General features: G+C 35.7%; 1 protein-coding gene across 4 annotated transcripts in view; it reads right to left on the bottom strand.

Annotated features, from left to right (window-relative positions):
* Window positions 1-25,099, bottom strand: part of LOC140669920 (uncharacterized) — a 35,455-nt gene that overhangs the window by 4,809 nt on the left and 5,547 nt on the right. For all 4 annotated transcript variants that reach the window (XR_012047429.1, XR_012047430.1, XM_072900132.1 and 1 more), the window contains 4 exons: window positions 22,001-23,372; window positions 2,511-2,747; window positions 564-1,447; window positions 75-357 (listed from right to left, as the gene is read on the bottom strand). Coding sequence is in view for 2 of the 4 variants with exons in the window: in XM_072900132.1 (XP_072756233.1) it covers window positions 75-357; window positions 564-1,447; window positions 2,511-2,747; window positions 22,001-23,291 (2,695 nt within the window). In the remaining 2 variants the exon portion in view is untranslated. The remainder of the gene's footprint in view (window positions 1-74; window positions 358-563; window positions 1,448-2,510; window positions 2,748-22,000; window positions 23,373-25,099) is intronic.

Genomic DNA, 25,099 nt, shown 5'->3' with positions numbered 1-25,099 from the left:
AAATTCTTATTTTAGTATATTAAAATTAAAAGAGAAATCTCGAAAATAAGTTTAACTCATTAACATGATTTTACCTTCTTTGACAGCGCCTAGATCGGCGGCTTGGCCATTGGGAAAAACGGTTTTCACGTAGATGCCCATATTTCCACGAGGACTATCGGTACCGCCGACGATACTGAAGCCGAGTCCCTTGTGTCCAGGACCTTTGAGAAATCTAGCGGTCAATATCGTGAAGGACGCGCCGCCCTTACTGGGTCTTGGCAAGGTACAGAAGCGCGACTCCTCGCCCTCGGCGGCCTCGTCGATGTCTTCGAGTTCCGAGTCCGTATTCAGGCCTTCATCTGCCTCTTGAGTACCCTTAAAAAATTGCCACGTCGTTCTTAATCGAAGCAAAAATTCCAGCAAAAAGTTTCAGATAAATATCAAGTAAGCACTTGCTTTTTAAACGAAATCATACTTAAATATTTTATACGTCGACTTTTTTTAATTTTCTCTCTACGTTTGTGACTTTTAAAATGTACGCTAAATTAAGTTTTAAAAACAAATTATCGAGATTTACTCACTTGCCAAGTCTTCAAGTTCGCGCCCGAAGAGCTAGGAATGTTTGCGACGCTTCTGCTGTTGAGTCTTCTCGGGTTCCTCTTACCAGGACTCCTGTCAGCACCCAGACTGCACGGAGCATCCTCTTTATTACTACTGCCGACGTTCAATGCGACCTCGCCCGTGTAATTGTTCACCTGTCCGCCGACCTTGAAGTCGATGGACCTCTTCCTCGGTGTCACTCTGGGTATATGTATCTCTTCGAACGACGAGTCCGACTGGTTTCTGGTCTTACAGCCCTTCTGGAAGTGCACGTTCTCGTACGAATGTTCTCTGGTCTCGGAATTGCTTCTGGCCAGGTGTCTTCCCGTGTAAGGGCTACCCGAGATCAACTCGTCCCTACCGCTTTGACGCTGAAAACGTATGTTCTCATAAGAATGCTCGTGCACGCTGGCATCGCGGTTTTCTGAATTGCTGCGTTGAAGAACAGGACGAGTCCTCGGACAGCAGGACGACGGCGAGGATCTCGAGAATGCTACGTTCTCGTAGAGGTCCTTCTGCTCGTAACTGTCCTGGGAGTAAGTAAAAGCATTGCCGTTGCCAGTAAGAGGACCGGCGCAGTGAGGTGAGTTTGGAACGCTGTTCTCCGCCAGGGTCTCCAGATTGTCTTGAAAGGGATAGGGCGGAAGTGACGTGGGCTCGCTCGAGTCGTAACGATTCTGCTCGAAGGTCTGACTGGACGACGACGAGGTGAGTGGACTTGGCACGTAAAAGTTCGAGGCGTTGTCCTTTTGCGGGGGGAACACCTCCGTCACGCTGAGAGCCTTCCGCTTCCTGATGCCGGCGTTTATTTTGCTGAACTTGCTGCGGAGCACGTGCTGGATATCGGCAATTCCCTTCGTCGTGCCTGTAAATATTCATAATTAAATATATAAAAATGCAAGATATAAACTTCATGCCAAATAATATATAAAATGTACATTTGTCTCTTCGGTATTTAATTAACCCTCAAACTGAACACGTGGGTCTTTCGCGTCCGTGCCTTTTTTAATCCATTGTTTTAAAAAAATATTAATAAAATCTCGAGGTTGAAAACTTATCCAAAAAAAAGTTTGTGTCAAAAGGGACTTGTAACTGAAAGGACAATTGAAACAGTTCGTTCAGTGCAAAGTGCCTGGCGAATCTAAATCTGAAGCGGACACAAAAATGACCCACGTATTCGCTTTATGCATATTGAATAAGAAAAGGTCAATAAGTAAATTTTTTTAAAAATATTGTTTTTTTGCTGTTAATCTTTTTTTTATAAAAAGAAGTTATAAATTTAAAATGATAATCTCCCTAAACAAAAAATAAATTGCTTTAATTTCTATTGTGTTCATTTATTTTCATGCTAAAAGAAGTATCTTTTGTTAATGATAACGAGTAACAAACAGGGATTGTATGTATTAATCAATTTTTACATTGTAGATTATAATGTAAATTACATTTTGTCTTCACTTTTCTTTTAAATAAATTACCTGAAGATTAAAAAAAAAATTGTCCTCAGAAAAAACATATTTTTTTATACCTGAAAATTTTCGATCATTCAAATAATTATATTTTTTAAAGCCGTGGACATATAGTATTTTTTTCGTAAACTTTGAACTTTGAACTAAAAATTCCTGGAAGCCTTTTTGTTCAAAATTATTTTTTCAAATTTTTATTAATTTTTATATAAAACATCTATGTTTCCAAATCTTGATCTAACAAATAACAAAAATATAGTATTTAAAAATATTTTTTCTTTAACTCCACTACATAAACTTTTAGTTTAAACTTAAAAAAAGATGTGTACATTTTTTTAGAATTTTTTAAATAATTTTAGAGTAGAAAAATTAACTCGGACTCCAGTTACCCACGTGTTCAGGTTGTCAAAAAAACCGTGTTCAGTTTGAGGGTTAATTATAATATTTAATCTTAATTTTAATTACCTGGCAGCCTCAGCGAACTAGTCTGTAACAATTTCTTCGACGTACTGCCATCCTGAAGGCTCTTCGCGGCCGGCGAGGCTTCTCTGCTAGCCGGTGTCGATCTCACCGCGTGTATAACACCGTGAGTCGTGCCACCCTGTATCAGAGCCTCCTGCGGCTCCGACGACTCCTGCACGGAGCATCTTCGTCGCAGCTTCCTCCAGCGCTGGCTGATGCTCTTGTTCCACAGATTCAAGTCTGAAAATAATATAAATTTTCTTAGGATATCTCGCAGAGGATGAAGATCATTAATTCTCTTACTCGACTCGAAAATACACTTGAGTATCATTTCTAAAACAAAAAGGAAAAAAAAAACTGTTCCGCTTCCCGGTCGTCAGGCTTTAACGACCGGAAACACTTATCTCTTCCCTACACGAGGTGGCACGACATCTTTCTATTTACACACAGATAACGAGTTGGGCCTGACGAAAAGACGCGTCACGGCTTGGATAAATGTAACGGTAACGATAGGACACTATCGAAAGTAAAACAACGCTGAGAGAGCGGTGACTTGTGCACGGATATGAAACATACTGGTCGCCGCTCTTGCTCGAGCAGATTATTATTCCTAAATAAAATCAACTCACAATCAGAGAGAATAATAATATGTTAGTGTATTTTAATGTATATGCATATGAATTATTTTATTTATAAAAATATATTTCACAAGCACGATAAACAATAAATAAAAATAAATTATATGAGTCACTGAAAATGACCACTTATCATAAATTCTATAAAACAGATATTTTATAAGAAAACAAATATTTTAGAGATAAGATTACTTTTAACTAAAATTACTTTTGTAATAAATTTTGAGAGAAACATTTTGTAGTCAGCACGATTCTTGTTCCAAGCGTTTGCAAGATTTCAAGGTCACTTCCAAGATTTTTTTAATCATGTTTTTTTTATACATAAATCGATTCTCTTTATTATTCTACATAAAAGAGTATCGAGATATAATCATGAAAAAATCGATGCTTATGAGATATTTTCTAAGTTATTTTAACATATAACACATTAAAATCAAAATAAATTACAAAACATGTATCTTGTAAACTATCGATTTTATGTATAAATATTTTTATACATAGAATAATGAAGAGAATCGATTTTTTCAAAATCAAGTAAGTTTTATCAGAAACATTTTTCTACAAGACTTATATTTTATAGTTTGTTTAAAAATGGTAATATTTAATGATTCAATATTAAAAATTATGCTATATTTAAGAAAGTACAATAATGCGATTAATTATAATCTGGAAAGCGTCAATAAGTAACAAAAATGTAATATTTACTAATTAGAATTATATCACAGAATTTTTTCCATAAAAAATAAAAAAAGAGAAAAGACAGATATCTAATAATATATTTATTTAAAAAAAAATGATAAATAAATAAAATCTCTATTTTATTACAAACTGTCAAAACAAAAAAATTCAAAAACATTTATCGCAATGTATATTCTTGTCAGGTAAATTACGAGAACTTTTCATTCCATCCGTGTATTTCGGATTCAATTACGCGTCCAATCACAACACAATCCATAATTACAATTCAATATAGTCTCCATATCCTTCTCGTAGCATCCAGGTGGTTGGAAAACAATGAGATCAGCCGCGAAGTGACGTCAATTTCGCGGGTCCGACTTCTGTCTCCTTTTTCCTCGGCGTACCTTGAACGGTAACCTTGAAGAAAGCCGGAGCATAACGCGTTTCGCACCACGTGTCCGTCACGCGATGTTTGTGTCATGAATTATTGAAGCCGATGACGAATTTTACAGCGCGCGGTCAAGTCGGGTCGGGTCGGGTTCACCAATTAATACGGCCATTAAGTCGTCCACGTGACAATAATACTATTATATTTTCGATCATCATCCGAGGCGCGGATGATGATCCGGGTGCGCCTTGTGTTCGTCGCTGCGACGCACTGACGCACTGACGGCACTGACGCGCCGACCGACGTTGCGCTCGCCGGCTACGCTTATCCCGGCAACGGAGTTTCCGTCATCCTGTGCAAAACGCACTTTCACTCCTCGTATCTCTCCGGATGCGTCTGATTTTACGAGGCCTTTTTCGCCGCGCCGACCGGACGTTGCGCTCGTCGATGCACTCTCTTTGAAAACCACCTTGTATATACGTAAGACCGTGCGTCCAGAAAAACCTGTCTATTTGCCTTGGGATTTCGTCAACGTCAGGGCGTAAGTCGATATTTTTCTCTGCGTGATTTTTAAATTACTTTCAGGATTTTTTACGATCGATATCAAGCCGATTGGAGAAAATTCCTATCTTTCAGAAATCTGTCATAGATAGAAATTTCTACGAAATGGCTAGCAAATATCTTCCTCTGAGGAATAAAATCTCGTACATGGAATTTATATATATTTCAGGAAAATTCCTGGAATACTTTATAAAATAAATATATATAGTTTAGAACGAGACATAACTCGTAGAATCTCTTCCTTTCAATTCCGAAGAAGTAATCTTATCTCAAAAAGCGCAATAAACACGATTAGAGGTGGAGTTGTCTAGTTAGAAAATTTTTTCCCCGATATCGAGAAAATCTCATCATCGCTCAAAGTATATCTGATATATGAAATTGCGTAATGTCTTATACAAAAGTAAATTTCTAAAAATTACATATATTGTATATTAAATATTTATATAATTATATTAAATTATTAATCTTTCAATCCCTTAAAAAAGGTAAATAAATTAAACACACAATTAAAGGTGCTCTTGAATGTTGTTTTTGTTTATTTAATTCATATTATTAACCGTCATCACATTATCTTCAAGATAGCTTAATTCGAGATTTTGATTAGACAGTTTAATCCCGGAACAAGTCAGCCCCATTAATAGAGGCTTAGAGGGAGTGCTGCATTAACATTTACCGACATCACGGTGTTTCATGCAAATTAGTGTCGATTGTACAGAGTGCGGAAAAAGCTTCGTCGTTGCAGATTTTATCGTGGAAAAAAACTTCAATCTCTCCTGTCTCAACAACATCCTTTACACATGATCAGAGAGACCGCGAAATTCCGTGGAATTTAGAATAATTTACAAATAATTCCTCTTCAAAAATAAAACATGTTTTTTTCCGGCTAGATATACACATATATAATTATATATTGTTCCTCAATTAAACGGTTCACTCTAATTCGAATCGCAAATATCCTTCACGTGATGAGTTCATATTCGAATAATTTTTCCTCAAGCAAGAGAAGTGTTGATGAATATGTATCCTTCCAAATGCAAATGATTATCTTCCCTGCCATTTTTTTATGATACCATTCTTTCCTTCCAAGGACCACTTGTCACAAAAATAGTCACATTTCATTTTCCTATTTCAGTATAAAATTAAAAAGCTTGTTTCCGCAGAGTATCTTCTTTGCATCTATTATTTTGAATCATCTCGTTCCTTTTTACATCACTTCCCTTCGCAGAATGATTTCCCCTTTATGACACAAACTTGAAAGTTTACATGTCCTCACGGAAGTAAAATTATTTTCCCAACCTCGATGCAATTTTTCTTCGGAAGTAATAATTTCTCCTTCCTCGATGCCATTTCTTTCAAGACTCGGCGAGTACAATGCGAGTACTTTCTCACACTACGAACTTGGAAAGCTTGTACTCGTCCGGCTGTATCATCATCTGCAGCTCCAGGCAGAGTAATTCGGCGTAGAAGTAGAAAAAGCCGACGATGTAAGCCAACATTTCGTCTCGCGGAAAAATCAACGATCGATTCCCGCCGGTCGTGCTGTTACCGGTCACGATCGCCGATCGTCCCACGATCTATCTCTTCGACGACGTGAGACGAATCTTCTCGCGATGATCCGCGCACGATTCTGCTTCCCTCGACGAATCGGCAGCGACGTGTTCGTTTTAAAAATCGCAGGATCTATACCGTGCGCGATCTCGACACAGACTGAAAGGCCAGTCTCGGGCCTCACGTTGCCGTGTATAAGGCGTCACACGCGTGTGCGTGCCGGCGTGTACGCCACACGTGCGCAACACTTGGTACCTGTGCATACACGGTGACACCAAAGAAAAGTGCTAGCCTTTGGCCGATTTAAACTGAAGAGATTTCTCATTAAATAACGCTATATAATAAAAGTTTCAAAATTAAATCAACGGTAATGAAATTAAATAATAATCAAATAGCTTGATTAATTAAATACATCGATGGTTGTAATATATATCGAGTATTTGTTATAATCTTATCTACAATATGTTTGAGAACTTTGATATTAGCTCTTATTCCGTTCTGATGGATCATTTTTGTCGGTGATTTTTTTAACAACTTCAATTTCTCGAAAAAACAAATAATCATAAAATAATATATTTTTCAAATTTATTATCTTAGTCTTTATTTAGAATATTCAAAGAAGGTATACACATTTTTTCAGATTTTTTAAAACACTTTAACATATTAATAAACTTATCGAAAATACTCTGAGCCACCTGTACAGTTAGAAGGTGCCAAAAATAACAATACGGAGTAAGGGTTAAACATCGAAAGGAAACCATGTTGGAAATTAATTATTCTTAAATATAAATATATGAACAAAAAGTTTTCTAATTATATAAATAATTGATGATTATGTTTAGAATTTTAAACGCAAAATATTGTTTCTCATTTTTTAATTCAACCTCAAAAATTTACTCTAAAATTTGATTATAATTGAAAATCGAAAAAATTAATTGAATATTTGAGCGAGAGAGGCAACGACCTTTTTTTTCAAACGGGTCACCGTGTACACGATTGTAGACAGATTGTGTACTGATTGTGGGAAACTCTTCACCGTGTGTTAGAGCGGTCTCTTTCACTCATGTATGTCCGTGTGTTCGGACATCTGTACACACACATACACGTATATCAATGTACATCACGGCTGCGTGCACACCCTATGTACAATTGCATTCGTGTACCTCATGGTCAGGGCAGGACGTATTATTCTTCACGATAATGTGAGCGTGTCCTTTGTACACAGATATGCATGAAAGTAGACACGCGCGCTTTCGTAAAAAAATGCAACGACTTTCGAATACCAACAATCACCCGTAACAAAAGTCACTAGTCGAAAATAATTAATTGAATGTATTATAGACAAGCTCCGTTATTATCTGTCTTTCATTCTGCAAAATTTAAATTGTTACAAGTAAAAATAACTGACAAAAGAGATAAAAATAAGAGGAGTGTTAAGTTACAATAAATTAAAATTAAATAAATTATAAATGAAATATTATTTAGTATAAGATTTATTTTTTAAAATAAATATTTGCAAAGTTTTCAACATATTATACACAAGCCATTTTTTTAAAACCATCTTTCTTTGATCAAAGTAGTTCACACACGTGCACAGTCCCCTTTGATATCATCCCTTTCATCGGAAGATCATTCGCCGACATAATCAATCCCGCAGAAGATTATCGTATGCGAATAACGCTCCATTTTATCGGTCTTGTATACGGAGCTCGTATATAAATAAGCAAACACGGCCGCGAAAGTGACGAAGACTGTCGGCGGACGACGATAAACACATCTTAAAGAGACATGCATGCAAGTATGTACGCACGCACGCACGCACCCATACGCAACAGCACGTGCGCGTTGCAAGCGCACGGATGTATGTAAGTATGCGTGACTTAAGTGACTCGCCGTGCGTGAGGTCAAGCCCGGAGAATATTTCTTCTATTGCTCATTGTGTCTCGGGGGGCCCCGGGGGGCCCTGGCGGGCCCGGCCCCTATGGTGCATTCGAAGTAAGTGGCCATTCTCGACAAGAATTTGCGTCGCCATCGAACGTCAAAAGTCACTTATTATTGGATTCATTCTCTGCGATTCTCAGAATAATTTTAAGAGATTTTAAGTTCCCTTTTTTTATATAAAACTTTCTTACTCACTCATATTTTACAAATTATCTGTTTTATAAGATTATAATTTAATAATATATATGTATATAATAGTGTGTATGTGTCACAGTATTTTTTTACAACCTAAAATTATTAAACATATTATTAAATATATAATTGATTTATTTATTTCAATAAATGTTCAAAATAATTATAATTAACTATTAAACGTTTATTGACGCGAATAAAATATGTTTAAAGAGTGTTTATGTTTATGTTTTAAGTCTTTGTAATTGTCGATGTATGGGTTATTATTAATTAAAAATGTTTTTAAAAATGCTTCCAGATATTTAGATTAATAAAAATATCTTTAAAAATTTATAAGAATTTGACTACTGTTTTGCTTAAAATTGTGTAAGTAAAAAATTACATTTTGCGAACCAAAATATTGTTGGAATAACTCACGCACTACGAACTTTCTTTTATTCTTGCTTTTTTACTTTATTTACCTCGGAAATGTAACGTTTAACATTTATAATTTCGTCCGCACCTGATTTGGAATTTATATATGATAACAAAAACAGTTTTACACAACAGTAATTAAATCACCGACGTGCCAATTAAATGCCGTCGTTCAATTAAAAGTCGATCAAAATTACGAGGCGTAGCTTGAGCGCAAAAAGCGGTTTACACGCGGTAAAACCGTCGTCGTCCGATCACGGTTTTACGACGATTGGACGGTAATAATTCTTAAAGTTACATAAAACAATGTTTAGCCGTGTCTGCGATCGGACACTCGGCAGCACGAGAATTCTTCGGACACACGTCAGCGCGCAGAAAGGAGCTCAAGACGTTTGCTCGAGAAGGATGGAAGACGGGGACACGCGTGACGGAGAATGGAACGGAAAAGGGGCCCACAGTTGCAGCTGGAAACACGTATAGTAGACCATTGCAAGAAAGAGAGAGAAAGAAGAATGCGTAAACGGTACACCGTATAAGTAGCTCCGCTCGCTCTCGACCAATTCCAGAAACGCTTGAACGACGAACGCAGTGAGAAGGTGCAATGAATGATGTACTTCAAACTCAAAGAAAAAAGTCGTCAAGATGTTCCCCCTTCCCTCGGAAAAAATAAAGAAAGTTGAGATAAAATTGTAATTTGTCGTAATTTGTAAAATTTTATCCAATATATTCATAATATTTGTGATATTACTATTTATAAAATAGCTCATTTGTAACAGTTGCAGAATATGATGTAATTTTGGATGAGACAAAAAATTAATTTCAGAATTTTTTCAATTAATTATCATACTATATAAAAGATTATTGTTATATAAAATTATAATATTATAATATACCATATTATATTATATATAATATTTTATATACAAAAAATATTACACATAATATTACTAATTTTAAATTTAATATAATATTAAATATAACGTTATTAATTTTACATAATATTATTAATATTAAAAAATTATTGTAGAAATTACAAAATTATGTAGAGTTAATATAAGACGTAAGCTGTACTCATACTAATATACTAGAATGTGTTTCGTTGTAACAGTAAGACGTATGGCTCACGTTCTAAGAGATCTTGCGGGTTAAATTCATCCCTCATGGTCACAACAACGTTACGTCACCGTTTCCAACGACAACAAAGCTTTTCTAAACTCGCGTTCAAAAAAGATGCATAATTCACTCGTGGTATTTTTATTTCGAGCAAGGTCAATGACGCACGTCGGAGTCGGTACGTTGCTCCTTGTCGCTGATAATAGTATCGCTATATCGTACGCAAGTTCGCTGAGATGCATACGAAATAGCTGAATCAGCGGGGATCACGTCCCCGGTTCAAGACGTAACCCGCACTAAGAGTAATCTATAGAAGGGGCTTGCATTATCGGGCCTGTATTAAGGAACATGCGCGTGCGCCGTAAAATATTATAGTTGCAGAGAAAGTTGAGATCACAATTATGCAAATTAATTCAGATCAATATTTGCATAGAAATAACAGTTATGAGCAATAAAATGGATATTAAAATCCTAAAAGAAATAAATTTACGAGTATTTTGCTTCATCAAAGCATAAACACGATAGATATACAAGTGCATAAATAATAATAAACTAATAAAAGTTCCCCCTCTGAAACCTGAAGAGATGAAAAAATTCAATCTTTGAAATATATGTATATAGCTTTTATTAATCTTTTTTAATTCAGCCGTATATACATATCGTTCGTGAAAGCGTTATCAGCATATATATGTATGCTTCGGTTGAGCGACGACTTGTACAAACTGCTTCGTACTCTTATGCAAATTTGTCATTACTACCCTCGTGAGAGAGCCGGGTTATTGTCGTCCCTTCTCGGTTAATACTTCCAATAATTCATCGCAATATTACGGCGAGGCGCGACATTTTAGCGCGCACTTTTGTCGACGGTGCGAATTGTTCGAAACGTGTCCGCGGTATAATCGAGTAACTGTATGCAGACAATGGCCGAGGCCACTCGGTACGCATCGTTGACTCCAATTATGCGAGTTCTCAACCTCGACGCCGACGCTCCCGCGATTACGCGATCGCTCATGTGTATTGTCGCCATTTCGGGTCGCTGCTTGTTTCTGCACGGGGGAATTGATCTTTCACAAGGTGGTTTTATGTGATTCATAATTTAATTGATTGTCTAGATCTTTATGATTTCAGAGATGCATTGAGTTTTATTAAATTAAAATTGAAATAAGTAAATTATATATAAATAAATTATTTGATGAGAAAATGAAAAAATAGAAAACCCACATAAAGCTGTTTTAAACGTTTCTAATAAGATAACTGAAACCGCAAATATTATTAACGTTTTAATATCTGAATATTATATAACGAAATCATAAATATTATTTAATAATTAATATTATTATCAATGTTGCGAATTAATTTTAAAAAATACCAATAAAGTACTGACACAATTTAATCTGTGAAAGTTTCAAAATGAACAAAGGTTTGAAAATGAATTATATCTGGTAAAAAATAAGAAAAAAATAGTAAATTACAGATTGATCTTTCAGGTGGTTTTATGTATTTCATAATTTAATTGATTGTCTAGATCTTTATGATTTCAGAGATGCATTGAGTTTTATTAAATTAAAATTGAAATAAGTAAATTATATATAAATAAATTATTTGATGAGAAAATGAAAAAATAGAAAACCCACGTAAAGCTGTTTTAAACGTTTCTAATAAGATAACTGAAACCGCAAATATTATTAACGTTTTAATATCTGAATATTATATAACGAAATCATAAATATTATTTAATAATTAATATTATTATCAATGTTGCGAATTAATTTTAAAAAATACCAATAAAGTACTGACACAATTTAATCTGTGAAAGTTTTAAAATGAACAAAGGTTTGAAAATGAATTATATCTGGTAAAAAATAAGAAAAAAATAGTAATATTATTAACGTTTTAATATCTGAATATTATATAACGAAATCATAAATATTATTTAATAATTAATATTATTATCAATGTTGCGAATTAATTTTAAAAAATACCAATAAAGTACTGACACAATTTAATCTGTGAAAATATCAAAATGAGTACAAGGTTTTAAAATAAATTATATCTGATAAAAAATTTAAAAAAAACAGCAAATTACAGAGAACATTCTTGAGTGCCTCTACTAAAATAACTGAAACCGACATGATAGCGAATGGCAGTTGTCGTGAAATAACTCGCTTCGCAATTCCATGGAATTATTGGCAAAATAATTTCCATGTATCCGCGTAACATCGCGTTCGTTCTCGCACTCAAGGTCACACGCGTACAATGTTTATGTCGAAGAAAAAATATCTAACATCCGTTCTCCGGTTAGGATTACCGTTACCGGATCATTTGTGGTTCTTCAGCGCTTACAAATGAAGAAATGTTAAAAAAAAGATTCTAGTAAAGCTTCCTGAAGAAACTGCAGCTGAAAGATGTACATCGAATCTTCATGGCTCAACGATTGTAAAATCGTGTCTCAAGATGATGAGGAAAAAATGAAAAGATTGAAACGGAAGAACACACGACAGCATCTCATAAATCGGGGAAGTCAAGGAATAAAAGTTAAGGACGATAAGAAAAAAAAAAAATGCGAATTTATATCATAGCGAAAACTGCGCAAAAAGAGATAAAACAAACATCCACGAGTGCGAATCATATATACACATATTATATATATATATAAAATAGACGCATGGTGATTAAACATCGCGATGCCATACGACGAACGGCGAGACTGTAAAAGTAAGTATTCTGCAAAGATGTGAAGCACAAATACACCGCCAAGGGAGACAGTGTGAGTCAATAAACTCGACGAAACGTAAAGGGCGGAAACTACCGGCTCGTATGGTTTCTACCAACCATAGAAACGAACATCTATGAATAGATGAATAAAGATCGCGCAGTGGTGAACGAGGAAACTGAAGGATCCGCGGTATATTATGCCGCAGAAAATAAATTACGTTCAGCACGCCTGGCTTTTATATTCCGGCAGGTATTCTCCTGCCGAGAGATACGTGAGAGAATGCGAACGCACTTAGCAATATGTACGCGAATTATGGGTACGGATACAGCGTGACGTGAATGACTTTTGACAGTTGTTTAACTCATCTCCATTACAATGATGAAAACTAATGTTTCTAGACGTCTATTATGTATTTCGTTACGCAAGTTTTATTGTCCCCCTTGTATATACATGCATGCATACATACACGAATGTACGTATAATTAAATTATTTAATTAATTGTTAAATTATTATGTATGTATAAAATGGAATTATTATTATTTATGTATAAATATGAAAAGTTATAATATTAATTTATAATAAATTACTAGTAATTATTACTAATATTAATTACTCTTAATATATTAATTATATTAATAATTGCGATTAATAAATAATTTAATTACTAATAATATTAATTTATGATAAAATAATTAATAGTTACTATTAAATACTTATAACAATTTAATTTTAGAGTTATACTAGTCTTATATTCATTACTAGTTTAATATGCAAATTTTAAGAAGACGTTGACTTATAATAAAATATTAACGAGGCAAAATATTTCTCCCATCCGTTAACATGACGCAATGTATATCGCGATGCTTAAGCATTCATGCGAATGAGCAATGACCGATAGTGTCAACGATCGCTGACCAAGAAAAGATCATTCAGACAGGAAGTTGTATCTTTACACCGAATTTCAATCAGAAAACTACCGTTCGAACTTCCGGTCCATATATTCCGTTAACCGAACAACTTTTGGATTTGTGTGACTGAAAGAAACCGCAAACTTCCTCAACGAATAAACACTGAGAACCGCTGTAAAATGTAAACCTGATTGGATGCAATTGAAATATTACCCTTCTCTTTTCAGTCCTTTCTCCTTTTTCATTCCTCCAAATGTCTTTTTATTTAAATAAAGTTAGATGTAATCAAATTAATATTAGAAATAAAATAATTAGGCCAATTAAATAATTCCTAACTAGTGACATAATTAATTTTAAACTGTGTTTCGCTAATTAAACGAAAATTCTCAGAAACTCCTTATTATTAGCAGTATGTTATATTTAACTTACAACGATCCAAAAAATGATATTTTTGCTGAATTAATCAATTACACCTAATTAAGTAAAAAAAAATATCAAGGAAGTTTTTTTCGTGTTACTGATGTAAGTATTCCATTTAAATTCTTAAAATTTACAATTACCCAACGACGTAAAAAATTAAACTTTCACGCAAATTTGAAACGCTAATAACTTAATCAGTTCATCCGGGTCTTTCCTCAAGATCGGGAAGTAAAAAGAATACTTTAATACCATTAATCACTGCCGACAATAAGCAGTTCTAGAGAAGGCTTCCATCATCAAATAATTAAGTAATCCGAACCTTCTATTATTTCTTGCTTACGATGAGAGACACGTCGTTTACAATCCGCGAACTGTCATCTCGCGCACCAACATTTCATTGCGTGACCGCTAAAGCTCCATCGGTGAAATGTCATCGCGCGACAACGCGACACGACGTGACGCGAGGCGAAGACACGTGCATCTCTCTTCTCATGAGAATGTCATCGCCTTCCCGGAATTTCGCCATTACGTCGCGGATATATCGCCGCAGGAATTTCATAAGTTAATAATTTGGTTCTCCCTGCCTCTCTCACCCTCCCCTAACCTACCGACCATTCCGACCACACCGCTGAATTGAATTATAACCGCCACTATAATTTGTCGGTCTGCGGTGTAATTCGGTGACGACAACTGGCGACCCGTGTAATGCGTGTGGAAGCGTGTTTTGCTAAAGCAGTTCGGCTCTGACAAAGAGAATTTTGGGATTTTCTGCGGGGAAAAAGATGTAGTGTTTCTCTCTTTTCCCGAATAAAATTATTATAAAAAAGATATGAAATATAAGAGAAAACTTTTATACATATACATATGTAAAGACTTGATCCTTTCATTTAAGATCAAGGAAAAATATATAATTCGATATAATATTTTATTAACCGCGTAAAATGCTTCATTATTCTCGAGCTATAAATTTATATCGTTTAACGATAGCATACTGATTATTCATATTATATCCCATTTCAATGAAATAATAGTAGCTTCTTGCAATATACGTTCGAAACAATGACATATCTTTGAGGAATATTCCCATCTCTAACTTTTTTGCCGGTTAAAGTCCCAATAAGGTTACATAAGCGTTAATTTTCGGCAATTAAAGTCATCAGTATTAATAACGCACACCACTATTTATGCAATCGAGAGTCGGGAGACTCATTATTGACGTAATTAAATTTTAATAACGAGACGTGTTGAGAACGTTAGCCGCGCTGCGATCTCTCGAGGATGCATAGTATTAATAACGCGGGGCACACTTTTTTCCTGATAAAATTCTTTGCTACGGGATATAAACTACGATGCGATAAGCAGGCGCCTGCCTGCTACATCAGATCCATTCGACAACAGACGCCCTCTATTCATCAACACTCTACGTTTATTAAAATCATCATTTCTTTAATGAATAATGTAAACATCTCATTATATATTTTATTTTTCATTTATATAATTACTTACTATATGTATGTATAATAAAGAAATGGATAAAGCGAAATAAAATATATAAATATAATACACAGATTTGGTTACAATTCCTGCGCTTATATATTTTTCATACTTGCCAAAATAATGTTGAATAATATTTAACATTAAAATAGGTCACGTTAAGAACGCGAACGAAAACGCGATTCTTCCTTACAATTTTATGTATAAAGTTCGCGTTATATCGATTAATTTCAACGTATCTCTTATTGAATATAAACAGGGGTGCGAATCGGGGTGCGCGTTATCGCGAGCTGTCGAGCAAAAGTCAGCGATTGCTTCCAAGCTATTCGCGCTATAAATCGAGAAGCTCAATGAACTATAATAGCTACGCTTGAAAATGAATACACAGGATGAAGAGAGATCAAACGGGCAGGCACAACCGAGTGTATCGGCTTCGAAAAAATGCATGCTTATTGATAGTACCTATAAATTTTGCACTTTGATTTTTGAGTCTCCTCGACGTAAACAGAATGTACAAGAGACACTCGAAAGAAATATAAAATACGATAGAAGGCAGAGTTATTTTCCAAGAACATACACACACACATATATATATATATATATATATATATATATCGCAGAGTGCTCGTAATTAAGTGCATAACAAGGCTTGTTTACGCCAAGTCTGGCCGGCCCTCGTAATCTCCAGAGCCGCTTAGTCTGCCGTTTTATAATCTGACTCCTCTCGGTACAGTCATCGGACGGTGTACGATGTCTCTTCACAGCTCGTGTGCCCGTAAATAGAAACTTTCGCTGCCGTCGAATCGCATTGTTCGCGATCGTGACCGCGACACTCCCGGGAAATTTCGTTCGACGCAATCAGTTCCGAAAGAGCGTGGGATATTAAATAGTTGATTACGCAGAAAAGAAGTGTAGAATTTATCTCTTGAAAAAAATTCTGATAAATTATAATAATTATATATATATGAAAAATCAAAATATTTTGTGGAGAAAAACTTGACGACAAGTGTTGATATATTTAATTAAAGACGACAGAAAAATGTCACTCGAGAAATGTTTTATGAAATCAGCTTTCGCACACTTTTTTTAAGGTGACTAATCAAGTTTATGATGTTCGAAAAGCAGTCCCATATTTATTCATGCGTGACAGGGTGAAAATGTCAAGCATTTACCATGCAACTATCGCAGATTTCTCTCACCTTTGCTATGCATTCTGCTTGTAAACGGCTCGACAAACAGCACAGTAAATCACATCAACAGCAATTTATATAAAAGAGGATGAAAGGCCTTATCACGCAATTTATAAATCTTCTTAACGACGAGACTCTCTATTGATTTCCTTTTTCATCGTCTAAAATAAAAATATAAACTCACAAATATTTAGATTTTAATAACTTGTTTTCTTTTTTTTTAATTTTGAATAATTATTTAATTTTTTTTATTTGATAATGAAATAATATAAAAACCATATTTTCTCTCTGAGATACTATTTTACTCCATTATTAAAGTAACGACAAATAGTAACAAAACCTCCAAATACAATCTTTATATAATATTTTATTTTTATTAAACATAATCATTACATAATATATTGATTACTGATAATAAATAAATATTTAAGAATCTTCAATTGTATATACTACTACGTATAATTATATATAATTTAAATAATTATGTAATTTAAGTCCTACAAAAAATCAGTTTCCCATACAATATCCTGTATGTTTGAATTGAATTATCTATTTGGAGATATGGCGCATTTCTCGCCAAAATTGCGTGTCGAATTAAAATAAAGTATTTGCGCATCTGCTCGCGAAAATCCGCTACCTTGTGGTAAGATTTACCCGCAGTATTGCAGGTAAGGTCGTAAGATCTCACCTTCACCGTGTCAAAGGTCGACTCCGTTGTATATCACTCACGCGATCTCGGGCTACGTAAAACGCTACCCGTCACGTCGTGCCTCTCGCAGACCCTTTTCCCTTGCGGAAATTCCGCGTTCCCCAGGAAAGTCCCGCAATTTCCTGTTATCCCCTCGGTGGCATCGCAAAACTTTCTTTTCCACTGTGCAATTTCTCTTGTAAGCGAAATCTGTGACCTTTTCGCCGACACAGATTTTTTTTTCCTTCTTTGAGAGTTAATTGATAACGTACATATGTCGCGAAAGACAATGACATCAATTAGTTAATCACGGGAAAGCAAATTTGTATTCGTGAAAATATCAAAGTTCGTTACATAGAAATCTTCACTTTGCTTAGAATCGCGAATAATATCTGGAGATTTTCTGATGGTTTTTATAATAATTTCTAATTGCATAATTATAACTCTATATGATATGCAATTATGAAATGTGTGATATAAAGCGATCTAAATAGAAATGTTTCATCTTTGCCATTTATCAAATTTTCTTTTATATTCAAAATCACTCTATTAAGAAGACAGATGTCAAAATTTAATTATAAAAGAAGCAGATGTGCTATTATGACACTTAGAAATTTTCGCAGTATTTAAACGTCAATTGATAAATTCATTTTTCTCGTTACAAACATTTTTTCTTCCCCAGGATTTTCGATTCCCAAATATATTTAAGCAGTAATGTCAAATTATTTCCAAATTAAGAATTAAGAAGGAGAGTCCCTTCGCCATGACGTCGCCTATTTCTCTTCGATATTTGTCCGTTTCAAGGAAAAGAGAGAAAATCACCCTCACCTTTGTTGTCACAGACGTCGCAGAGCACCATATCCGCAACGGAGAGCATGTATCCTACCGCGTGGTCGCATCTGCACTGAGATATTTCGTGACGTAGGGCGGCATCGTGGCGAATTGTAAGAGGAAGTAACAGAGGAAGAGGAGCGAAAAGAGAGAAGACCGGCGTTGAGGGAACGAACGCTATCAATCGATCGGTCTACAAAGTCTTAACGGTTTGACAGCCACGTTTACACTGACGGCGTGGCGCATCCGAACGATGTATGGACGATCAACGGCCCCCAACGGCGGGGTAGAAGAAAAGGGGGGATCACCAATGTGACCCACCATGGTGGGGATGTCGGATCAATATTAGGGCGTAGACTCAAGGGCAAGGGCCGTCAACGCTTATACAGGGTGAATGCTACGCGAGATATCGGTCCTCTAACCGGTGGATCCATTCAGGAATTCAAAGTCAATTTTCTTTCGGCGAAACGGAAGTCAGAATATTGCGGCGAAATAAGATTCGAGAAAATAAAATCCTTTAGTCAATTAAATTTATTTAAAATAAGATTTCAGCAATTTCAGGCTTAGTGTTCTATATCATAGAAAAATCGAAGATAAAAATAAAATTTGTTAGAACAGATGAGAGATTAAACATTCGATATATAGAATGATTTTTTTATATTAATTTTAATATTTATTAAACTTGATAGATAAGGAATTAATTTTTCTCAATTGCAACGTCCAGGGAGATATAAAAAACGTTTTTATTATAATTAATAAATCATCAACTATATGCTTTTCATATAATAAGTTTTTGAAAAATGTCGATTTCTAATCTCAATTTTTATTAAATTTTAGCATTACTGAAATATTTTATATTTAACATTAGAAACTAACAACAAAAAGAAAAAATAATCGTAAGCTCTCGCAGAATCTCTTCGAAAAACAATCGTTTTTAAATTTCTTGTAGAAACTCAAGATCAGAGATTTTAGAACATCCTATATAAGATAAACTCGTGCAATCATGTCAAGGAAATGAATATTTTCAATATATGCTGCATATCACGCAGTGATATCTGTCGTGGTTATCGCATCGATGCGCTCTATTGTATCTGTAGAATTTTGTTATACACGACCCTTCGGCTATTCGATTCTGGTGAATCAGTTCTATTATCTTGACACGCTGAGGTTTACAAGAGATTAGCACGATAGCCGAATTGTAAAAATTTATTACGTGGGCGTGTAAAGTTATCGATATTTGCCTCGCAATATTGGATAATTTATATCTGTGTCCATTAATATCGAAAAAAAATTGTTCTAAATTTGATAAAAAAATGCTTTTGTATTACAATATATATAGTCAAAATTATTAGTAATAAATTATTATTATGTCAATAATTAATAATTTTTTTATTTTTTAAATAATAAAATTAACTGAATAATTATTGTTGTCGTAATTATTTCTTTTTACAAATTTTTCAAGGAACAATACTGGATATACATTTTACATACATTAAAATTGGAAAATAAATAATTTGTATCGTGAAATATAACTTAATTTTAACTTTATAAAAATTATATGAATGTATATATTTATATATATTTCTCTACAATAAATCTTTGAAATTTTAATATCACATCAAATAAAAGAAGCTTAAATAAAATCTTGAAAAACGAGAAAATGTAAATAAACGGCTAAAATAATTTTATTCCCTGCACATTCAATAAATCTCTTGTATTGCGCGATATTTACGCAATCGAATCGCGAGCCGGGGCGAACGATAAAATATGATTGCGTGTCATCGGACTGTTAATTAGCGCGATACGCGTTTCTCCTTCGTTTATGAAAACTTTCGCGATACCGTGAGAACATAAATGCCACATATTTCGCGCGACACGAGAGGGAGAAACATGCCCCTTCTGGGGTTTCGGGCACGGTATATTACTCGAACAGCCAGGCATCCGAGAAGAGGATAGGTACATAGTTCAAGCGTAAACGCGGTATTTCAAACACGACGCGAGAAAGGATTAACCCCTTCGCGGGGCCACTGACGACCCGAGATCCTTTTGATTCAGGAATTTTTCCCCCGAGGCGGCTACTTACGAGTCTTCCCTGGAGAAGGATAAAAGAGAGAGGGAGTGAGAGGGAGAGAGTACGGCTTCGCATTGCGGCAAAATTACGTATGGTCGGCGTAATGTGACGATATCTACCTGCGAATGCAACGCGAAAATTTTTCACAACGTACCGAAAAGAAGTTTATTTCAAATATATATTTGACGAATATTTTGTTAATTTTTAATGGCATTAATTACTTTCTAAGACAGAATCGATTTTAATTTTGTATCCTTAAAACAGAATACACAGCGTTTCTTGTCAAATTAATAAAGAAAATTTGAAGATTAAATTATGCTTTTTAATTCAACTATACTTATAAATTTTTTTTTTCATTATTATATTTTAGTATATTATGTATCCTGCATAAATGCAGTTGACTGTTTCAGCCGAGAATTATAATTGCGTATCAACATTCTTGAGTCATTGGGAGGGGACGTACGCAAGCGAGGAGATATCGTGAGTCTACATGTAAGATGATAAACCGGATAAGAATGCTTAACTAGGATAAAAGAGCGGTAAGATTACGCCTGTCGCCGAATACCTTTTTTACCTTTTACCTTTTCAAGCAAAAGAGACAGCGGTGCCGAGGCACTCACGCGTTCGTACATACAATGGAGAACCATAAAATTTCATTTCATAGACAAAACCGTGAGAATGAAACCGACACTTTTGCTATTCACACGATTTGTATCAATTAAGTAAAATGTAGGTAACGCTTATGTTTATAAACTGATATTTAATAACAATTTCTGGAGGCTTATTTAATTTTACTATAATGTGTGAAATAATATAATAAGATCTGTATTAAATCTATGTAAATTAAAATTAATTTTATGCATTATTATTTTCTCGAGATTTTTTTCTAATTTTGAAAGAATTATAGTGAATAAGAATAAAATTATCGATGCAACAAATTAATAAATACAATGATGCTTTGGCTCGTAAATTTGATACTCGAAAAATTTAATTTTATGGAATTCATCACTCACATATATAAGTGTCCAGCATATTGTATACGCATTAAGGGTGTTCAAAAATGCCCGGGATAATCATCAACTCGAATCTTTCACTGTGGAACCGGAGAAGAGGCTCTCTCTGGTGCACGTCTGGCTTAAATCCATATGGGACATATGTTCGAGAGATCACTCCAGTTACACACACTCTATACTGGAGACACACTACCCTGACCTGCGATAGATTGTAACACGAATGAACGAATAAGCGAGTGAGGGAGCGTCTAAAAATAGGGGTGCCCCGAGGGATTAACAGGCACGCCGGTTGTACCCTAATTTTAAACACCTCGACAAACGTGGCTAATTTAATCTGCCGGTTTACAAAACGTGATCTTTTTCTTCAAATAGCCCTCGGGCTATTAAAGTGATGAACCCGAATCCTTTTTCAACAGGCATTGTCAAACGAAATACCAGAAAACCCCGCAGAATGATATCAATACTCGCGATGTTCTCTTTAAAGCTGTTTCGTATAAATCGAAACACACGTAATTATAATTAATGCTAGTAAAAATTTGACAAAGTTTGTTTTCATTCGAGATTCATACTAATTTATCTAAAATTTGTCCCGCAGTTTTTTAACCGCAAACTTATCAGAATGACGTAAAATATTTAAGAGTTTGCGAGCATTTCAGAATTAAAATACTTTTCAAAGTATATAAGAACTCACCCTTCCGTTGATCCTCGCTGTCAGAATGAAGCTCCACGTCGTGCAGCCTCATAGATTGCACGAATCCTCGCCAATGACTCCGGGAACGTCCTCTCTCGCCGAGATCGCTCTTCAGGTTCGCCAACTGCTGGTCGGACTCCTTCAACAGCCCGTCCAGAATATCCGGTCTTTCCAGATTAAAACTGGCCTTGGAATTCTCTTCCGTACTCTCTGTCTCGTTCAACGAGTCCTCCTCGCGACCAAGAGAATTACAAAACCTTCGATCCTCGAGCAAACGCTCGTCCGCGTAATGATCTGCATCCTTCCATCCTCGATTCTTCGAGTTTCGCCTCCTGCGAGCGGGCGGACGCGGTTGATCATCCCAAGTTGTTTCTTCTTTCTGCTTGCTCGTTTTGTGCCTGTCTTTCGAATTCTTTTCCAAAATCTTCTCTTGGTAAACCTTATTCGATGCCTTTCCGTTCGCTTCCTTGCTCGATGCTTTGTTGGACGTGTTTTTCTTTGGATTGTTATACTGATCCTTCAAAGACTCCCGATTACTCCTCGACGCTTCGAGAATCTTTTGCGCCAGCAACCGAGTTCTATTCATCTCTGTTCCAGGTTTCCTCTTCTCCTTCTCCGCATCGTTCTTGATTTTCCTGTCGTTGCTGCTTCTGATCACCGTCCTTGACGAAGGATCCGCAGACTGGAACATCTGCTGGATCTTGAAGATGTCCGACCGAATCTTGGCTGAAGCCGGCGCGTCGTACTTTTGCTTCAAGATCGATTTTGACTCCGAGCCTTCCGTCCTCTGCGAAGGACCTCTGTGATACCTCGGTGGAGTGTTTCTCAGTCTCTCCAAGTCTTTCAGGTCCGCCAGAAGAGAACTGTGAGTCCTCGATATTCTACCCTCCTCGAGGCCGACGGCGACGCTACGCGGTCGATTTCTCGAATCCGACTTGCCGATCTGGTCCATCGGCGTAAGCGACTGGTCCACGAAGACAGTTTCGCGAATCTGATTAATGTTGCGTAACCTCGGCGTCCCGATCTTCATGCCGGTGGTCCGCATGATCACCTTTTCGACCGACTCGATGTCCCGCTCGCGACCCAGTCGCCTCTCCTCGATCAATCGCGCCCGATGAGCGTCGATCGGCATCGCGTACGAGCTGTGATAAGTCGGGCCCTTAACAGAGACGGCGCCTCGTGAATTCGGCCCTTCCGAATTTATTTGCCTGCTACTACGCAACGGAGACATCCGCACCAGTTTCGGAGCATCTCTGGGATCGTCTGTCTGCAAACTGCCTCGATACACCATCTTCTTTCACGATTATTTCGATCGGTTGATTTTGTCAGCAAAATGATTAAAAATCATTCGAAACATCTCATTCTTGTTTACCTGAAAATTTATTTCCTGTCATTATATTTGTATCGAATATTAAATTTGTGTATACTAATAAAATATAGCTGATTATATGAATCAAATATAATTGACTGTTACGGATGTTATCGAAATAAATAATGTTTTTCTTATTATTTCGATATTTTTTATTAATTTTCTTATTTTATTATGGTCTCAGTGTTGAAGATAAATCACGAACGATTAATTACCGCAAGAATCAATTTGAGTTTGGAGCCCACTTTAGACCTGTAATTCACGAAAAAGTTAACGCCTATTCTAAATTACATATTTCTGTATACATGTCACTTTTACAAATATTTTTTATATTAAACACAACATATAAAATTATAAATAAAATTCTATATCAAATTTTACATGTGATTTAGAATATACATTGAATTTTCTTACGACTTATAAATCGTCTAAAGTAAACTGTAAACTCAAGTGTACTATTGAAATTACAATTTGATGCGGGTTTAATATCATCCTTTGCCAAGAAGAATCTAATTCTTGATTTTGAAACAAAAGATCGTATTTTATTCATAAAAACATATTAATTACCGTTTATTTGATATGTGGTCAAAAAATTTTCCTTTTCTAAATTAAAAAACAAAATTCTAATAAATAATAATATTTATCAGAATTGCATCCTTTTGATGCAAGAAAATTCATCTCTCTCTCTCTCTCTTCTCCAATGAAGAAAAAAATATTAAATAATTGATTCTTACAATTTGTCGCATTCACAATAAAAGTCGGTGCCAATAAGTTAATTGAATTTACAAAAACGTTTAATTTCTACACGTATCTTGTTTGTTAATTCACATTCACTCTACGCGACACTTGTGCATACTTCAAAGAAAAAAAAAAAAAAAAAATACGGACAACTTCTACGATCTATCGCATTCTCGACGTCAATTCGACTCGCAAGGCCGTACCGCGACGTTCAAATATCACCGACCACGCTAAAAATTACCGTCGACGTAATATTTTATCATCGCGTAAGTTTGCCGAGGCTATAATCGACGAACGGATTACGGAGACCATCAAGTCGGTAGCTGCGTTTTATGTGGGTGTCGCGCAACGCATGTGGGCAGCGACCCCGTCGCACATGTCTCTCTCTTGCACAATACGCACATCGAGGTACACACCATGCGTATATATATATACATACATGCCACGTATTTGCGTGTGTAGGTGTCGTGCGTTAAGAATGATCGTCCGCGTTAAACAACGTGCGGTTGCATTCTAATCGCGAGGCGATCGTACGCGATTCAGGGTTGACAGCCGCGTCTCGCGAGCTGCCATAAATGGCCGGCGGGAGCGATCGGCGCGATGCCTCTCTTACGATCGAGATAGATCGATCGCCGACCATTATCGACCGTATTACCATGCGAATGCCGTCGTCGCATCGACGTGATACGAGTTCCGTGACGTAATGTTAGGCGTTACATCCTCCTGCGAAACGCGAAACTGATCTATAATTACGATATTTCTTCCCGAGAATCAAGTAAAGTCGAGGCTTACAGGCTCGTGAAGAGACTATTAATTTGAAAACTTTTTTGCTACGATATAATAATTGCGTTCTGGAGCTGTATCCACGAATTACTCGCCGGCGACGACACGATTCCGCTATGTGTATAATTAGATGGCATCGAGATAAATCGCGAGTTAACGAAGAAAACAAAAGCGCGAAACTTTCCGAAACGAATGTAATTAGCGATAAG

This window comes from Anoplolepis gracilipes, chromosome 10 (genome assembly GCF_047496725.1).
Source record: "Anoplolepis gracilipes chromosome 10, ASM4749672v1, whole genome shotgun sequence".
Taxonomy (NCBI): Eukaryota; Metazoa; Arthropoda; class Insecta; order Hymenoptera; family Formicidae; genus Anoplolepis; species Anoplolepis gracilipes.
This window is presented reverse-complemented; position numbering and strand designations above follow the sequence as displayed.